The sequence below is a fragment of the Anabas testudineus genome, chromosome 17 (assembly GCF_900324465.2).
Source record: "Anabas testudineus chromosome 17, fAnaTes1.2, whole genome shotgun sequence".
NCBI lineage: Eukaryota > Metazoa > Chordata > Actinopteri > Anabantiformes > Anabantidae > Anabas > Anabas testudineus.
In genome coordinates, this window is record NC_046626.1 from 20,861,180 (window position 1) to 20,880,594 (window position 19,415).

The 19,415-nt window shown below is 42.3% G+C and overlaps 1 protein-coding gene across 11 annotated transcripts in view; it reads left to right on the forward strand.

Moving 5' to 3' along the window:
- Nucleotides 1-1,979: 1,979 nt before the first annotated feature.
- The window catches only part of LOC113172001 (partitioning defective 3 homolog), a 179,438-nt gene continuing 162,002 nt past the window's right edge, over nucleotides 1,980-19,415 (forward strand). For all 11 annotated transcript variants that reach the window (XM_026374766.1, XM_026374770.1, XM_026374767.1 and 8 more), the window contains exon 1: nucleotides 1,980-2,312. In XM_026374766.1, the coding sequence (XP_026230551.1) occupies nucleotides 2,193-2,312 (120 nt within the window). In that variant the 5' untranslated portion in view covers nucleotides 1,980-2,192. The remainder of the gene's footprint in view (nucleotides 2,313-19,415) is intronic.

Sequence of the window (19,415 nt, forward strand, 5' to 3'; positions counted from 1 at the left end):
CTGACAGGGGACATTTCCATGTACATGGTTATTAATTAGGGGGTGCCCTGAGTAAACATATGGTGAGTTTTATTCAAGCTTGAGGAAAAATGTGTAACAAGAGCTACAGCATCTCTTTACTCTGGCAGCTCAGCGGATGTGTCAGTTTGTTCTCCTTTGGATTTACGTGATTTTCTGCATTTTACCGAGTGGGGCCACACGACAGTGCATGAGAAAGCACTGACAGCATAAACACCATTATGATAAGAGATGTGACTCTTCCTGAGGTGATTTTGTCCCAGACACGCTCCGAGCAAGTGCTGTTACATTTAAAGGGTCTTATATAAACACACAGTATTTGCATTTTTCATCTGCACATTTCAGTTTTACTTTTAAAGTAAACTGTTTGCAATCAGCTGTAAACCAGAATATGTTATCTGCTGACGACTCTGCCTGCTCTTCAGGGGGCTTCAAGGTAAACCAAACAGTTTGGTCCTAATACGCCTCTGTCCTTTTTTGGAGTATCTCTGCTTTCATTTGAACTGTGTGTTTAAGTAAAGGAGAGGATTCTCGTCAGCCCTGGGATCGTATGAACCAAACCACTTCCATTAGAAATACAAACCTCATCTTTTTGAAAATGCGATGAAAAATAAAAACCTGCGATTTATCCATGTTCAAAGGATTTTCAATTTCTTTGTATTTGTAAAATACAAGTAAAGTTATTGTTAATATAATTTTTCCTGTTCTTGATGGACACAAAACTCTAATACTTAGTTATCAACTGACTTTGTGGGAGAAGATGCTGCTTTGATAGCAGCATACGTCTCTAAAACCTCAACATACCTGTGTGTCAATACCCACAACATCACAGATGCAGGTATGGGGGGGGGGGGGGGGGGGGGGGTATATCACAAAGAACCCAGAATTTTGTTTTCCTGAGAACAACTTGAAATGTGAACGCGCTTGAACACATTTCCATTCTGAGCCCAGAGAACAGCGTTTCTGCACAGACTTGATGTTTGGCTTCCTCCTGTTTCGGGTTGCATTTCTGGAGGCAGCGTCAGACTGTGTGAAGTGTACATTTCCTCTGTTTTACTTGATGTAAAAAAAAAAAGAGAGACGATGAAAAGACAAAAACACAACATATAGCCCATGAACAAGTGCTATATTCTGCAAAGTTTATGCTGTTTAATTCGTTGTGACAGCTGGCGAGGCTGCGGTTGGTGGCCTGTTAGTGCTCCAGCTGTGTTAAGAGTTAAAATAGACTCTCGGCTGCATGTTGGCACCAGGTGGTAGAGCGATCCCATTTAACCAGTGCCCATGTAAACCACACACACACTTTCCACATACTTGAAATTCTGGCCTTCAACTCTTTTCTTGTTCCCACTAAACCTTGAGCTGCACGATGGGCTCTGTATGACCCACCGTTCAATCAGTGCACAGAACAGAACTCAATATAATTTATTAATATTATTTTAACTCATAGTGCCTTCTTGGGCACCAAGAGTTCCCCATCTTAACCCTGGGGGGGGGGACACGCAGCAACTGCTTTCCAGGGTCCCGTGAAGCCTTCAAAACACCTCGTAAATTCCGCTCCAACGTTAGAAATCAGATTTGCAAACTCAAAGTAGAGTTATTTTGAAATAAAAACATGTTTTCAACATCTTCATCAATTAATTTATATTAACTTGACGTTTATTATCCACAAAAAGGCGACGCGACACGTTCCACAACGACTTTTTGCTCATTCAATCTGTGCGCTCCGCGGTGATAGCGGCGTGCCCAACAACCCCTGAACGCAACGCATGACCGAGCATTAGCTCAGCAGGAGGGGGGGAGGGGGGGGGAGAGAGAGAGAGAGAGAGAGAGAGAGAGGAGAGAGAGAGAGAGAGAGAGAGAGAGAGAGAGGAGAGAGAGAGAGAGAGAGAGAGGAGAGAGAGGAGAGAGAGAGAGAGGAGGAGAGAGAGAGAGAGACACAGAGAGACAGAGAGAGGGAGAGAGAGAGAGAGAGAGAGGGAGAAGCTAAACAGGTGGTCTGAAACACACAGTACAATGTCGTCCGGCGGGGAGACGCGGACCGAGCTGTAGTCCTCGTCCGTGTGAAGGAACACCGGGACACACGGAACCCCATGCTCCGCTTGTCTTCCTCCTCACCCTCCTCCTCTGCTCGGGTTTACGCCGAATCTTGGCGAGGAGAGCTCGGATCCTGAACCATGAAAGTGACGGTGTGCTTCGGCAGGACGCGGGTGGTGGTGCCGTGCGGGGACGGGAACATTAAAGTGCACACGCTCGTCCAGCAGGCGGTCATGAGGTATAAGAAGGCCATCGCCAAGGTGAGTGGCCGCGACTTTGTTTCCTTGCGGCGTTTTGTTTTCCTGGAACAATGTTGCGCCGTCCGGGCTCTGCGGGAGCTCGCAATATGGCGCAAACTTGGAACAAACGCGGAGCGGCCGAGGAGCGGTGCCCGGGTCCTGCTCTCCTCGGCTCGGTTCGTACAGTTAGTGGAGGTTCTGAGCTGCTGTGGGCGACATGTGGCTCCTACTCACCGTGTGCTGCTACTTTTAAAGAAAGGCGCTCCGCCATTGTGGCTCCTGTGTTTGGAAAACCCTCTAAACTTCCCCTGGGATTCGAACTGTGGCACCGAGCGGAGCGGTCCGCGGTTTGCTTCACGTTAGGAGCTTCAAACACGAGCTTCAGACATATTTCAGACATATTTCTGCACAAATGAAGGCTCGCAGAGTTAATATAGCAGCAAACACCTCGGTTGATGCCTCCGAAAGTTGCCAGCAGAGATTAGCTAGTAGCCAGCCAGCTAGCCAGCAGGGACCACAGGCTGAGGAGAGTGGGCTCCAGGGTCAGTGTGAGGAAACCACCACCACATCCTTATTGTTCATAGCTCATGGTGGGGTGGGGGGGTCGCTGGAGTGTCCAAGGTGAGAGTTCAGGTTAAATCAGTGCTGCTTCAGACACAAGAGGAGGAGAAGTTGTTTGATTTCTGTGTTAGATCACTGATCCAGCAGCAGTCTGAGGAGGGACCAGGACCAGGCCCTGCAGGAGACACAGGGAAACTGCAGAGCCAAGCTCCCTCTGACTGGTGGAGGCATGGACCTGAACCATAAATCTCTGAGATAGAAGACCTACAGAGAACCTGTGGCATGATGTTGAGGTAGCAGCAGATAACCGCTGAACTACAGGAGCTGAAGACTCTGGTCAGATCAGATTAGAGCAGGTCAAGCATTTATTGTACAGATCTATTTTATTTCTGTTCTATTTTCAGCCTGTAGCTGCTCTCATTTTAAATGTGATGCACTCTCATTACTTATTGAAAGTGCTGATGGTAAATTTAGCTCAGTCGTAGATTCAGTGTCGTAAATTAAGACAAACAGACGATTTCTGAATCAGCCCTCGTTTAGTTTTAGGTACAAATATGTTAAATCAGCACCTCCGATTCTATGACAGTGGCCCTGTCCGTGTTCTAACTTTGAGGCGGTCTGTTTTCGTTGTAGAGATAGTGACCCAGAAGTCAGAGTCTCTCCTCTTCGGGTTTTAATAATTCAGTGTGAGCAGGGGAGCATCATCTCTGAGAGGCTGAGAGGCAGGTACGGAGAGCTGATCACAGCGAACCCTGCCAAGCTGCTCGCTTCACATGTAAATAGTTCTGCTTTTGAAAGGCACAATAAGACTTTTGCTTAAAAAACAACATGCATCATGCAAATCTTCCCTTGAAAGCAGTGGATGTAGGTGATGTTCAGTGAAACTAAACATTCACAGTAAAACAGAGACGGACAGATCTGAACTGTACAAACAGGACGAGTGGAACAGTAACGTGTCTCCATTTCACTTTGACTAAACTGTAACAGACACTGTCACTGTAACTTTCTATTAGGATATTAAGTTTCAAACACGCTGCAGGAGAAGAACATGTAAGAAAGACACAGAATTATCATCACATTTACAGAAAATGTGATTATATTCCAGCAGAGGAAGCATCGCGCCCCTACAAGGTGGAGATTGTAACTGAAAATATCTTGAAGATCAGTAACTTAAAAAGTCATATTGTGACTATTGTGAGCAGGATTGTGATATAATAAATGTACAGTATAAAGACGTGTTGTTATCAACAAAAATAAACATTAACTCCATCAAACTGTGACAGCTCATCCAGTTTATTACTAAACCTGGAATTTAGTTTAAACACTCTAGGAAACACAGTTTAGTCGTTATTATGTGAATAATACATTTTTGTATTGCGAAACTCTACACAGGGTTTGGAAGTTAACTCTTTGTAGTTACAGCTGAAGTCATTAATGCAGCTGGGGATTCGATGTTGTTGTTTTTTTTGCCTTGATGATTTTTGTTGTGATCTGACACAGATATAAATAAACTAAACTAAATTGAATAGAAGAAACATTTGTTTTAGCTTTTAGCATTCTGCTAACATCCAGTACTCGTTCTGCTTTGAGCTGAATTTAAAAAGCTCCTCATGAACTTCTCACCCACAACAAAACAAACTGCCTCAACTCACAGCGCCCGTGTCATGTAATGAACTCATATCTGCGTTTATTGCTCTGGTCCCCACCCAGCCTGCGTTTCATCTGAGCAGGACATTCGTGCTTCATGTCATGCGAGTACATCAGGAAGTGTTTTGCACTTGGATGTTGTGTTGAAGATCACAGCTTTTTTTTTTTTTTTGTCCAGCCCTCCTTAATAAGAGGCCCAAGTTTAGTTTGGGTGTTTTCTCCTGCTTCAGTGTTTGTATGGACCTTCTTGTAACTCTGTCATTACAGAGGAATGCTTCCTGCAGAAGAGAAAAAGCACTGCACTTCTGAGGGCTCTAAGCCATCTCATAACTGTGGAATTAGAAAGATGAGGACCCTGGGATGAGTGTTCAGATACTGTTTGTACAAAGAAATCTCGACTTGACAGGGAGCAGCTTTTTGAGCTTCAATATCTCTGATTATCTTAACGAAAAAGAGGATCAGATTATCCTCCGCTGCTCCTTTTTCGATCACGGGCTACATTCTCACTAATGCTCGCCCATTTGACTAAGTGCAGCAAGTATTTAAAATGTCACCCACGACTGGAAAACAGTTTGGTGGTTTAATGCTCCAAACCCGCAAGTGATGTGAGCGTTGGCATGTCAGAGGATACATGAGATCTGGATCTTTCCTTTTTTTTGACAGTTCCTAATACTCAGAAGCGTCCTGGGGGATATCAGGTGTCTGGATCATCACATCCACACCAGAACGTAGCAGATTCCTATTCACAGTTTCACTCTGCTGGAGTTTCCTCCGGACAAGTCTGGCCTATTGTGCACATCCTTCACAATTGAGGCAGACATGTTAAACATGACTTTGACCTGTCTCAGACAATAGGAGCAGGTGTCTGTTATTGGTTGAAACGTGGCTGAAAATAGAGCAAGATGTATTTATGTATATTTATTTTTGAAAAACCTGCTGGAGAACTGTCATCCTGCTTTATTGTTGAAGCTGTGCTGATGTCATCTCTGCATGGTAGATATTACACAATTCATTAGACAAATGTTTTTAATTAGTGTGCAGCTGCCTTTGATGGTGGACAGGCCCTGGAGATGCTCAGTCTGCATGCTGTGCGTGTGAACTGCTGCTGTTCCGGCAGATTAACATGTTGGCCACCAGAAATGTGCCACATCTTCAAAGGCAAAGCTCCAACTTTTGAAGTTGGTCCCCTTTTTTATTGAAAAGAGACACATAGCTGTATGCATGAATGGGACATTAAAGTCAATATGATAGTGAGGGAGGATTATGGTGTCATATGTCAGAGGGTGCGTTCACAGTTTGTCTGTGTCACTGGTCTGGTGTGAGCAATAATCTGTGGTGGTTGTAAAAACAAAAAAAACCTACCACACTCTGTTTGTGTGTTACTCTTTGCTCCTTCATCTGGTAAAGCTTGTTTATTGCTCGTTTTGTTTCATGGTAACAATGCAGGAAATGCACTAATTATGTTATAATCAGGGGACTTCCAAAGAACTTACCTGCCTCCTCGAGGTTGTTCTGTTAGGCCGTATAACAGTAGGTGTATTATTCAGTGTGTGGGCTGTGTACGTTATCTCAACTCAGGAATGTTTCTATGTGTCTGTCAGCTTAGCTTTAGCAGGTTTAGGTGTGAGTAAATGATCTGTTGTGTTCAGTCAGCTCTTGTCCTCGAGCCATTCTTACCTGCTTGTTTTCAAACTGCTCCTGCATTGACAGCTCCTCATTGGCTAAACACACCTGATCCAGGTGATCTGAAGCAGGACAGTGTGCCGTTGGTTTAGTTAACACCGCATGAAGCTGTGTTCAAATTCAGAACAACTCTCATAAATACAGCAGATGTGTAATCTGATTACTCCTCCTGACTTTCTGTTTTATATAGTGACAGAGACTGCTTCCTGACTCGTGTGTGTCAGACAGCACAGTGAAACAGATGTTTTTCTTCTGGACTGCTGTGCCGTTGTTCAGTGATGATTGTGTGCACTTCAAAAATGAATCAAGATAATTTTAGACAGATTTTTAGTTATTTGTTGTTGTCATTTGGGTCAAAGTGTAATCATACCATCAGTGTAGGTGCACTTGATCTATTTCATAAGCCTCAAATAATTTTACAGTTCATCTGTTTGATCCTCATGTCACCAGGCTGCGCCAGCCAGGGGTGCCTTCCAAAACGGGCACAGTGCAGGATTAAAAGCTTCCCTGATGATCCCTGGGCCGCTGACTTTGCCCATGACAAAACGACTGTGAAAAATGTCCTAAAAGATGAACTGGCACTGAAGTCGGTTTCCTAAAGGAGTCAGTTAACGACGTAGACACTAGAATGAACTGAAGAAATTCAGCCATGTGGAAGAAATATTATGGCACCATTGTTGTGACACCTCATATCTACTTAAGAGGAACAGTATGTTTTATTTTCAAATAGAATTGCTATTGAAAATAAAGAATGTGAGCAGTTATACACAATCTAATGAATTACATAAATGCCTAAGAGGAAGAAAGATGAGTCACAGTGGTAAAGTTTACTTTTTCTATTTTCTTTTTAACAGATGATGATATATGTATCATCATCTTCATTGTGTCTTTGCTGCACAATTTGCATAATGACATTTTTTCTCAACTTAAAATAATTTCTACATCGCCATGATGAATGTATATAAGTGAACTGTCTTCCTCACAGTGTTTGACATCATGATGTTGATGTGATAATGAAAACACAATTAAAAAGACATGACTTTTGGAATTTGCCAGGAGCCGTGTGATGGAGTCCTGAGTACAAAGGAGCAGCATTTGGTCCTGGTAATGTAGAAAGAAGGAGAAATGTGACGTGATGGAGTTTTTAGATGGTGGGAAGACCAGTATTCTTATTTTGAGCTCATCCTGTGATAGTTTGAAGACTGGGATTGGCTGCAGCTCCTCTGTACATGAGGTATCCTCCTACAGGTCGTTCAATGTAAGAATGTTAAACAGGTCTTTGCTTCTCATTGCGGTGCTGTAGACGTGAGACGCACCAAACACCAAAGAACTGGTGGCAACAGAGGCTGATTTTCACCTCACGTTACCTTTGCTTGAGCCAAATTGGCGAAGGGTTGAATAAATGAGGGTCCAAATCATAAGACTTAATGACACTAAGATCTTAAGTGGTTTACATAGTGCTATGAAAACAGATTACTTAGAACTCTGGCATTGGTCCAGTCAGCCTAATATTGGCACCATATACACTGTAAAGCTGACTATATATGTCACTGTACCCCCATCTGGGCCAAAAGACAAAGTAGGCCAGAGACTGACGGACAGTTTATATATGACAGAGGTCCAAAACACGTCTTCTCTGATGGGTGTTTGTGGAACACCAGGACATGGCACTGAGGCACTGACAAAGCTTGTGTGTTTCAGGGAGAGTACGGTCACTGTAGCAGCCAACAACGTGTGAATTTAAGATTTAACTACTTAGATGTTGAATGGTGAGAGGCAACACAATATTTAGCAAATAAAGACGGACTTTGTTCACTATTTAAATCGTGTGGGACCTCACCAGCCTCTGTTAGTGAAGTTAATGGCAATTTGAGCGATAGCTTACAGAACAGTGTCATTACTTGTGTTGGGAACACTACATAGCATTCATCTTTGTGCTTTTATTTAAAACACTGTTCAACTCAGGTTGAATTTACTCAGGAGTTTTGTGGTTTGAGCCATGGTAACATTTAAGTAGTTGCAACTGATAGTTATACTAAGCTAGCCAAGTATAACTGGGTAGTCATCAACTTTCTTCTATAATAAACACGGGGGCTGCAAAGCCCAGACATGGTCTCCATATGCAGAAAGGAGTTATGTTCCCTTAGGACTGTCTGTGCGTCCTCTGGTTGTATGTTAGCAGTGTGGAAAAAAGATATTACCTTTTAAACTTCCTCCTCTTGTTTGCAATTTAGGAAAAATCCACTTCTCTCTACAATCGCATCTCTCTCAGCACCAAGTATTCATGTGTTCAAACTACTTATTTATATTTTTGGTCTGTAAAATGTCAGAAAACAGCTCAGGTGGATAATATTCAGGTGCTCAGTTAGAAATGTCTTTTATTTTCTTTATTTGTTCATAAAACGTCACTGATGGCTCCATCTGCCCGCCTCTCTGCTCACTCTGTGCGAGTTGCTTTAGACTAGAGTATCAGCTAAATTCAAAATGAATGTGCACTTGTTTTCAGCAGGCATACTGGCCTTGTTCACAGGCCTGAGTGTCCCTTGTCCACCCACCGGACAGACACTGACTGAAGTGTCAAGGACTCGCTGTGTGTGGAGCGCGGAGCACAGGGAGGGGATTGTCTCTGAGGAATGTCAGGACACTGAACAAACAGCAGCCAAATGCACATATACTGTATCTGTCCGTATAGCTTGATACAGCCCGGAGATGTGACTCAGTCTGAGCACTTCATATTCTTACCAAGCTGTTGTTCTCTTCTCAAGTCTGCAGTAGTGGTGTAGATTTCTTTTGTTCGTGTTTGGCAGCTTCATTGTTTAGATCCTGGTTTATTATTTTCTCTGAAATTCCTGTGAGATTCTTCTTGCCCGAGTCTTAAAATTTCATTTTCCCTGCATAACTGTGCCTGCTGTTCTCATCCAGCTGTTAATTGCCAGTAGCTAAGTGAGAAACCTGCTTGTTTAGTGATGCAGAGAAAGGAGAACGCGGAGCTCGGTGTGTTCACCATGGAAACCTAAATAAATTTCCAAATTTCAAAGGGATGGAGAGCTTGTATTGGCATAGCTCAAAAATGTGAAACATAGTAGTGTCAGAGATGAGTTTAAGGTTTAGCTTGGACACAGAAAACCACATGGTGCTCAAAGAAATGAAGAGTCCACATTAGCATAACCCAAATGATTTATGAATGTAGATTAATGATGTCTCTTGAAATTGAATTCAGTACTTAGGCTGATGAGGCTTTGTCTGCTAAATATAGGCCAGGCCAAGTGAGAGCTCTGCCTTTGATAGATGATTATTGGCCCTGGGTCAGAGCACAGGCACGAAGGCCTTGAACTTCATTCTTCACTTGTGCCATGTCTCTCCCTGCTTTCTGTTGCGTCTTGGTTGTGCCTGATGTAGTTCTGAAGGGGAGGTTGTCACATGATCACATCAAAAACGTCCATCAGTGTCCTTCATATGATTGGTTGATAAATTAGTAAGTAAGGTAGAAATGATGAGCACTAGGCTTTGATTCGGTCCTGCCTGTATGATCCCAAGCTCCCGTTTCTCACACCTCTTGGGTGTGTTTTTGAAGTGGCTGGTCTGCACTTGTCAGACTGTAGTCTGCACAGTGGTTTAATAGTCTCCATTAACACAGAGAGAGAGAGAGATACTCACAGCATCAGGGATTTACAAAACCCAAATGTGTTCTGTAAACTGACTGTGCAGCAACTTTAAATGTGATTTTGTCCTTTCAGTGTAAACGGTGTATATTTTAGTTTATTCATTTTTAAGTTACAAAGGTTAAATGGCTGCTGATCACTGTGCTTTGTGAAGTAGCACAAAACACAAGAGCAAAGAAGAAACACTTAATGTGAGATGTACATACCACTCAACAGGAAAATCCATCATGAACTGATGATGCAAACTCCATGTATGTCCTTCCAGTTTTGACTCGACGTGTTCTGTCTGCACCATGTTCTCTCCTTGTCTTTCAGCGTTACTCATGTAGACTTTGGCATGTTGATATTCATCTTTGTTTCCTGTCTTGTGTGTAAACTTCCTTTGTGATTTTAGCTCCACCACACAGACATGTGTTGAGTGACACATCCAAACTACATAGAAGATGTGAACCACTCACCTGACAACTTACATAGTGCAACTGTGTTTGCTAACAAATCAAGTTAGGGTGTCAACTCCTACGAGCTTAGGTCAAGTTGGTTGTTGCAAAAGAACAATGCCTCAGCATAGATGGGACTGATTGAGGTGTGCATCGCTGGGGATGGTGAGGAAGTGCACTAGTCAATGTCTGACAGCACGATACAAAATTTGTCAAAACAGTAATTCCAGATCTGCCAACATGTAGACATTTTGATATCTAGTGTAAGTATGCAGAAAGCTGGTGAAGCCATGCGAGTTGTTCCCACACTCAGTTGTATTAGTGGTGTTGACTTACTTACTTACTTGTGTACCCTCTTCAGATCTGACGGATCTCTTAACTCTGTCAACATCAGTATCGTGGAGTTGCAGTCGTGTTAATTATCGTTCAATGTTTTGTGTTCAATCAGTCATGAAGGTGTGTGTTTCATGGTCACAGTCTGTGATTAATCTAATTTAGAGATGAACTCAACTACTACAGACATAATAGATGATATAGAACATTCTGTGTGGCTTTCTCATGTTTTCTTCCCTCCACAGTTCATGGGTTGTTCATCGGATTGACATTGCTGACTCTGCTGTTATGCATTTAGCATCATTAACTCTGTAGTCAGTGGACAGGAGAAATGGAGAAGAAGAATTGATTCAGGACAAAATTTCCCCAGTGAGTCCAGTATCCAAATGGCCTTCTGGTGGTCATGGCCACGTAAACCAGAATAGTTTAAATATATCTGAAATCTAAACCTCTTGTTTGAATACATGTAAAGATAACTGTTAACCGGCTTCAGCTGCTTAGAAGAAGAGTCTCAGACTCAGTTCAGTGTAATGAAATGTGGCTGCAGGAAAGAACAAGAGACATATATTCTAGAGGAAACTGAGGTAGATGATCAATAACTGGGTCGGCTGAAGGGAACCTCAGAAATATCTCATTTAAGAAACTAACTCATTGCACTGCTGTCTTCTGTATATGCTAAATGGAAATGGTGGCGACGAAAACAAGGGGAAGAACTCAAGTGGTCGTGTGTTGAAAGAATATCTGAAGAAATACAAATATTTAGCAGACATTTAATCATGATATGGTCCAGGGGGAAAACACAAAGAAGAGCAAAGGACAAGCAAGAGCATGATATTTTAGACCGGTAGCAAATGATAACAGTAGGTGTGGGAAGACTTCATACGAGCACACGGCACTGACCTTACTTCAGAGCAAACACAGCAACTGGTTATGTTTTGTCTGTAGGAATCTGCTGACATGTTTCTGCACCCAGGATCTTTTATTTCTTGCTTTAAAAAAAGGGTTACAGTAAAGTGTGCTTTTAAGAGGACATTAGAGATTCTTCTACATGTGCACATTAATGCTCCGTGTCTGCACGTCAGCACAGGTGCATACAGAGAGTGTGACAGTTGCTTGTGTTTAACTTGAAGACATTGTCTGTTGTATTAACAGTGATAGAGTCTGAATGTGTCTAGAATTCAGCTGATCACAGACAGAAGTGCAGAAAAAGGCTTCACCGGATAAAAAGCTTACTGTGTCAATAAACTGTGTCAGGTTTGGCCTGGGAGTGCTGCCTCTTTTTGACATGATCAGACAAGAGTGTGTGTGTGTGTGTGTGTGTGTGTGCGCGCGTGTGTGTGTGTGTGTGCGCGTTAAGCTCTTACATTTGCCCTCTCACACACATGAATTGGGACACAAAACCCAACACGCCTGGCATTTCAAAGAGGAGGCCATTTATTGGTAACAAGTGTCCCATTTAGACTGTCCATGTATTGAACCGTGCCCTGCATCTCTGCCTTAGACTTGTTCACTTTACTCTTGGACTGGTGTCCACCGGTGTTTCTTTTAATGTTGACAGTGAGCCTTTTCCTGACCCTAACCCTAACCAGATCTAAAGTGTTGAGGTGGTAAATCATTATGTTACGTTAGGTTCAGACTTAGATTTCTGAGCCATGGTTTAGCTCATATCTCAGTTTTTGTTTTGTTTCTGTTTTATGGGACTGGAGACTGTTGAAACACAGATGTCCTGTTCCTGAATGCCTCACAGTACGGATAAACTACACTCTACACTGTCCTTGAATGCATTACACCAGAGCAGCTGCTGACAGATGGCTCCCTGGGCACAGTGTTACTTTCTTAATATAAACATAAACCTTGTGTAGAAAGGCAAGTGTTGGGTCCTCTCATAACAACCAGGATATTATATTGAATTCACAGGCATCATGGAACCACTCTTCATGTGTAGGAGACTTCACCGTAAAAGAAGTGGGGTGTCTGCAGCCTGGTGGCAGTGGGTTGGTTGGAGAGGGGGGTTGTGACGCCTTTCTGGAAGACGGAAGACTGTGAAAGTGTGTTTTGCGGTTTCGGCCTCTGTTCAGAACTGTTGCACTTCTAAAAATGAAGAAAACGCTTCAAAGGAGTCACTGTTTCACATATTTTTCCAATTCATCCACGTGTTCCCTTCTTGAATGATGTAGCCCTGGCTGTAAAAATAGCAGCTGTGCCTTTGGATATGAATATTATTACTGCTTTTAGCCATTGACCTGTGCAGCTGAAAGTGATTCTAAGCAGAAATGTCACAATCTTGTGCCACTTGATTTACATTTAAAGTGACTGCAGCTTCGAAGTGACACGCCCTACTTATTTCCCAATTACATGCCTGCTGCAGGAGCGTGGCCTGCTGTGTCACAACCCTGGAGGTAGTCTCACAGTTGATGCTTGGTCATTTCTGGAGGTCAGACAAATGGCCAGATTCCTTACTAACCCATTCACGTAGCTCACAGATAACAGCTGAAAACTAACTTTAACTGCTTTTAGCAGTTATCTTCCTTATCTCTTCAGGTTTCACCAACAGTGAAAACTGTCTTTGCGTGGTCAGAGACTTTAGCCAACATGCTGTTTCCTTTCTTCTCAGTTGAAAATCTGGTCAAAGTTCAGTGTCCAGGGAAGCTTGTGAAAGCTTGGCATGGATACAGATGCTGCAAATACCTCTATCTTCACCATCCCGCCTTGATGGATGGAAAAAGCCTTGCTGTTGCCAAAGATTGTGACGGCTTGTGCCTGAGTCCAGCTGGTTCTCTATAAACAGCACATGAATTATTGTCTGTTTTTGTTTTACTCCCATTTCGTAGTTGTGGATTATTCAACCATTAGAGAGATAGAAAGATAGACTTGGACCCATTTTAACATAACTCCATTAAAAATGAACACTTCAGCAGTGGTACACATTAACATAGGCCTACATTTTGTAATGACTATTGTTTTTGCAGGATGCAAGAATGGAAAAATAATACTTAACATTTGAAATGTCTAAAACCATAGAAGACACTTAGAGACAAGTCAGAGGGAAAAACATCCTAATGTCTCCAACAAGATCATGTAGTCATGCTGATGTTTTTGGCTGCATGATGAAGGCATTCCAACTTGTCTTTTGTTTTACTTTTGTACAGGCTAGTTTGGATGCATCAGCTGCTTTGGATGCAAAAAAGTTCTTTGTTATCATGTACTGTATATCTGTGTCTGTTGTCTCATTGGACCAGACTGTGTCCTGACCCCTGTGGTTTATCCTCTTACATCATCAGTAGTGGGACACGCAGAGGGTAAATGAATGCACTGCTGCTTGTGCGCATAGATGGATGCATTTTTAAAAGAAGGAAACAACTGCTGCTTTGTTGTATTTGGGAATATTTGGGATATCATTGATTCATTTAGGATACACCACATTGTGAGACACATTGCAGCCATGAATCACTTCTGACCCAAATGCTAGATTGATGTTGGATACTTCCAAGGTTATGACTGTGTGGTTTCATCATATCTATCAGAGAGCCAAAGGAAACTCTCCTCTCTTAAAGTAACTACTATCGTCAAGTTCATTTCCAGACTCAGGAGGAAGAAGTGACTGCAATCTGCCTCTGCCTCTCCGTCTCCCAGTGCTCCAACCTCCCTTCTGCCCACATGCATCTCTACATCCCAGCTCCGTTACCTCCCCCACTAACTTCACAACCCACTTTTTAACTAAGCTTCTCCACCCCTGTTCTCTCAGCTTTAATTCACATGAGCACATCCATACATTCTATGTGCATCCTTCATTATACATTATTATACATGCACATACATGCACGTCATATGTCTTTAATGAGGATTAAAGTCTTAAGCAATTGATTTGTGAATTAAGTCTCCCTACAATAATTTTCTTTGCTTTCTGGCAGTTTATTATTTTGCCAGTTTTTCTATTGCTCAGTATTATCTTGAACTGATATTGAGCAACTAACAATGCAGTTCTAGTTATCACAGCATTGAGAACAGATGACTGAAAAGGTAGGGGTACAGTGTCTTTCTTGTGAACACGTGGCTGTAGAATTACACACCCCGGCTGCAGCTGGGATTGACATCCTGCTTGTAGGATAACCACTCTGCTGCCCTGCTGGCCCACACATGGATATACACACTCATGTCTCCCTTTAAGTCTCTCCATCTTTTTTCCAATAAACTTTAAAAGGGAGTTGTTCAGTCTAGCTGTCAGGGTTGTCTCTGTGTGAAGTGCGTCCAAAGTTACGCAACAGTCTCTGTAAGCCATCAGTGACTGTACTATATTGTGTTTTCTGCCTGTCTGGGCCTGTATGTCCCATGTTCTGTCTGTACAGGCTTCTACAGTCCCTGTAGATGTTAACTGATGGGCTCACACCACACCTTGACTTGCAGTTCTGCTTAAAGCACAGTCACTCTGGAATGGTTAGTCGTTGTATCTAGGGCTCATTTTCTTTTCTCATTTTCTCATTTCCTCAATTTGTTGTTGTGAACTGTTTGGATTGATGTTACGCCTTTGCCTCGGACTTCCGCCTTGCTTGTTGTGTTTTTAAGAAAAAACAAGTTGCCATGCTTGTTGGTCCGGTGGTGTTTCACTGTGCAGACACGTGCACACATGTTCAGACAATGTCGTCTTCAATATGTGATATGATAACTTGTTGTCATGTGGAGAAATTATCATGATATATCTGGGATGATATGGAGTACAGCCGTTCTCTCCAGGCCTGGGTTTCTGTTGATGTTTTTTCTTTGTTACTGTGATCATGACTTTTTCTCAACTTAGCCATTTGCTGCTTTTTGCCTTCTTGTAAGTGGCCTTGGATAAATACTTCTGCCAAATGACTGAATGCAAATGTAGAGAAGAAATGTCCTGAGCTCAGCAGGAATGTGATTGCACATAATCTTGACCTTTTTTAAAGTCTGATTCATTCACTATTTTTCTTTGTCAGTTCACCAGCTGTTGTGAGTTAGTGGCGCATGCGACCCACACACTCAAAACATCAAAAGACAGCAGACTACAGAACACATGAGCGGTACTGAGATGTAAGCACACAGCAATATTCCCTTACTGTAGTTTAAACGATATAAATACACTACATGTACACCCCCCTCCAAAAGTACATGAAAAATGGGTTGGTTAAAAAAAAAGGTGCTATCTTCTAAGTTGTGTATCAGATCCAGATGTTCACACCTGGAAATAAAAGCTAAAATCTCATCTGATCTTTTTTTTTTTTTTAAATCATATTCATCTTTTGATGTCAAACCCAAATGTCTTCAGTCTACAGCAACAATAAAGGAACTTCCCTTATGGTTCCAATACTGACAGCAAGATAGATGGTTCCCACAACAGCTGTTGAACAATCAGATGACAAATACAGTGTTAGGGTTAGCAGAGTTAACTGTTTGTCTTCAGACTTCTCCCTAATAACCGCAACTCACCACAACACATCGTTGAGCCAATTTAAATATTTAAATATTAAATTTAAATATTTACCTTGGCAGCATACTGTAAGATGTTGGTGTTGGTTTTCATAGCTTTTACTGTTGATTTACACTCATGTGAAATGATGTTATAGATATTTCAGTGTCAAAGTCATATACTGTAGTTGAGTCTAAGTATTTCTCTGTATCCCAGTGGAGGAGTGAGCTTTGACTTTACCAGACCTCCTCTTCCTCTGTCTGATCTTGCAGTGATGTATAATAGGACCCATCTCAGCCCACTACAAATAAGCCTCCTTCTTTTTGCTTTTTCCATTTGCAGAGCTGTAATCTGATACGGCTCAGGTCGTTGGCAGTTATTGCTCTGCACTGTTGAGCTGTCACATGGTGCTGGCAGACAGGGAGCCGTTTCTGACTCGGTGTGTGAGTCCATGCTTGACAAAATAATCTCATGCACCGCTGTCTGCCCATTGACCAACTGTTCCTACTACTTCTACCCCCACAAATCCTCTTGTACAACATCTCTCAATCCCTCAGATAACATTGGGCTTCATAAGTGGATCAGGAGTGGTACGTGCGTAAGTTGTTTTTATTCCGAGACCAGTGACATTTGTGGTTTAGGTGTCACCAGATGCTTTTATAGGAGAAGCCTCTGATTCTAATGTGACTCACCTCCTGAAAGCCTCCTTTTCATCTCAGATGGGAGGGAGAATGGCTGAGGTGTGTGCGGCCTCTGTTGCAACATGTTTGGATCTGATGGTGCCAAATGACATGAGTTCTTTAAAAAAGAGGGAGACAGAGAGATATTCATGTCTGAAATAGATTTTCAGTGTATTAGTGCAGAAAGGTTTTGTGTGTGATCACTGCAGAGCCGAGAGGTAGGTATGTCTCCAAGAATTAGTTTGAAACTCCATTCTGGACAAATGTAGTCCACATGCACGTTTAATGTAGATCAACGAGCAATTAGATTTGATCCACAAAGGAACTGTGGTTGTTTTTAATATATGCACATGGCTGTGGGTGCTGTTTGTGCTGAATAGTGGTTATCAATACATTTTTTTTTCAGGATTGTGACCTGTTTTTGTTGTTTTTGGACCTTCACTGTCACAATTGACAGCTTTCACAGCAATTATGCAAGGCCAATGCATACATTATGTGTGATGATATGCGAATATGGGTTGAGTACTTTCTCCTAAGGCTGCTTGTGAATGAAGAACTGGTTTTTGCTGTAGTTTAATTTTATTTATTGCTGCCTCTTAGGAGGAAAAGACTGCTCTTGCCTAAAATCTGTCAGCGTGTTGCCTCATAATAAGGTTGGTTCCATCAACCCCAACAACTCTGTCATTTCACTGCCACTACTGGCATCACCATTTGTCACAGGAGGATCATACATTTCTGAAGTGTTCTTTCTCTCTCAGTTTTAAGCCTGTGCTCTGTTTTCTCTTTCATAGGTTCTTTACCATCAGCACTTTGTTCCATTTACCTTTATCATCACATATGAGTACATTTGTTGGCACCACCAGGAAAATAACAAGCTGGCTTCAGATTTCTACATCCTACTCTCCTCCACCATCTTCACACTTACTCTCCTTAGACCATTTCCTCCTGGCACCCCTTATTTCATTCTACCATTGGCTGAAGCGAGAACTCCTAGTGCCACCTGGGAGCTGATAGCGACAATGTCAGTTTGTCTCCATGGTTGTGGGTTGTGTTTGTTGTCCACAGGGACAGCCTGGGATGTGTCGCCGTGTAGGAGTACCAAAGCTTTTCTTGGCTGAGCTTATATCAGTGCTGGTCAGAACAAAGCCAAGTTTGAGGCTGTGTTAACAGAGATTAAGAGGTTTGAGTGTTGGTTCGGGGTCAGCTGTTGTGAGCGAGGAGTTTTGGGAACACATGGCCACAGCTGTGCTGCTACTATCTTCTGAAAGATTTGTGGCTCCCCCCATAAAAGGAGGAGTTGTTGTTTAGATGTCATGAACACAAGAAAGTATTAAATATGTTTATTTTAGGTTTTGAATAATTTTTATCATATCACCATTTGAAACTCGGGTAATTCAGAAACAAATCCCAGCCCAGGGGAGGAACGCATGGTCTCTTAGACACAACTCCCCAAATATCATTGTTTGGCAAAACAGCTCCGGCAGTTTAAGCATGTGGTTTATGATAAACAGTTCATTCTGGAAAGGAAGGAAGTTATTTCATTTGAACCAGTTCTTTAAAGCAGCTGAGGGTTTTGTGTGTAAGACTTCCACCTGACAGACAGGATATCCTCCTGTCAAATTCTGCCAGATGAGAGTAACCACAAGATTGTCTCCTGATAGCAATCAATCTTTCACATCTTAAGGAGTGCCTCCAGTGTCAGTCTTTTGTAAAATGATACATCTCTGACCACACTTGAACAGAATTGACGAATCTGGGTGCCTGCTTTTCCCTCTGCAAATTGCAGATGGGGCTGAATTCACTGAAATAGCTTAGTGTATGACACACTAAATTCCAGTGCGGTGACTTGGCTCACTGTAGAGTTTCTACAGTTTATTGTTACAGTTGCAAAAGGGCAGAAGACCTGAAATTACTAGATTATAAAAGGTCTAAAAATGAACTAGTCAGTGGAATATGACACAGAATGTCTAATACAGGGGCTGTGTTGACATTTCAGCTGTCGATACTGTGATGACTTCACTTTATTCAGGCCCAGTGATGTGTTCATCTGATCTCAGACAGCTGTGGATTCTGTCCAGTGCTCTCATTTTGGATTAACCAATCCTCAATGCCTGACATTCACTTGGTGATCTGCACCTTTAGCTTTGTCTTTTGTGTTGACAACCGTCATGTTAAACCCTGCTGCTTCTACATTTTGGACTATTAGATTTCCACTTTTTAGAAGATGGGTGTCACCCTCTACAGGTCGAACATGGTTTGTAGCCCCATTGAAACTTCTGGAGTAATGTAGATTGTTAGTTTGAAGAACTGTAATTTTGAAAACTGATCAATCATTTGCCATTTTCAAGCATGAGCAATTAATTCTTGATACTATAATATCATGTTCCAACAAGAGTTTCCTCATCTCTCAAAAAGTTAGGTCCATTTCACCTTGACAAAGTGCTTTGCCTGAAGGTACCTATGTCATAACCACTGCCTCAATATGAAAATATCAGAACTTTATAGATGATTCAATACCTGTTCGAGGTTCTTGTTGCCAGTATAGTGTTGTGCCAGGCTTCCAATCACCAGTGACTGCGGACATCTGATATGCACTGTTTGGAGTTAGAGAACAGGTTATTGTGTTGCAGTGTGTGTGGCTCAGGCCTTTATCAGGAACTAGAGTGGAGTTACACACATGCACTAGTATGTAA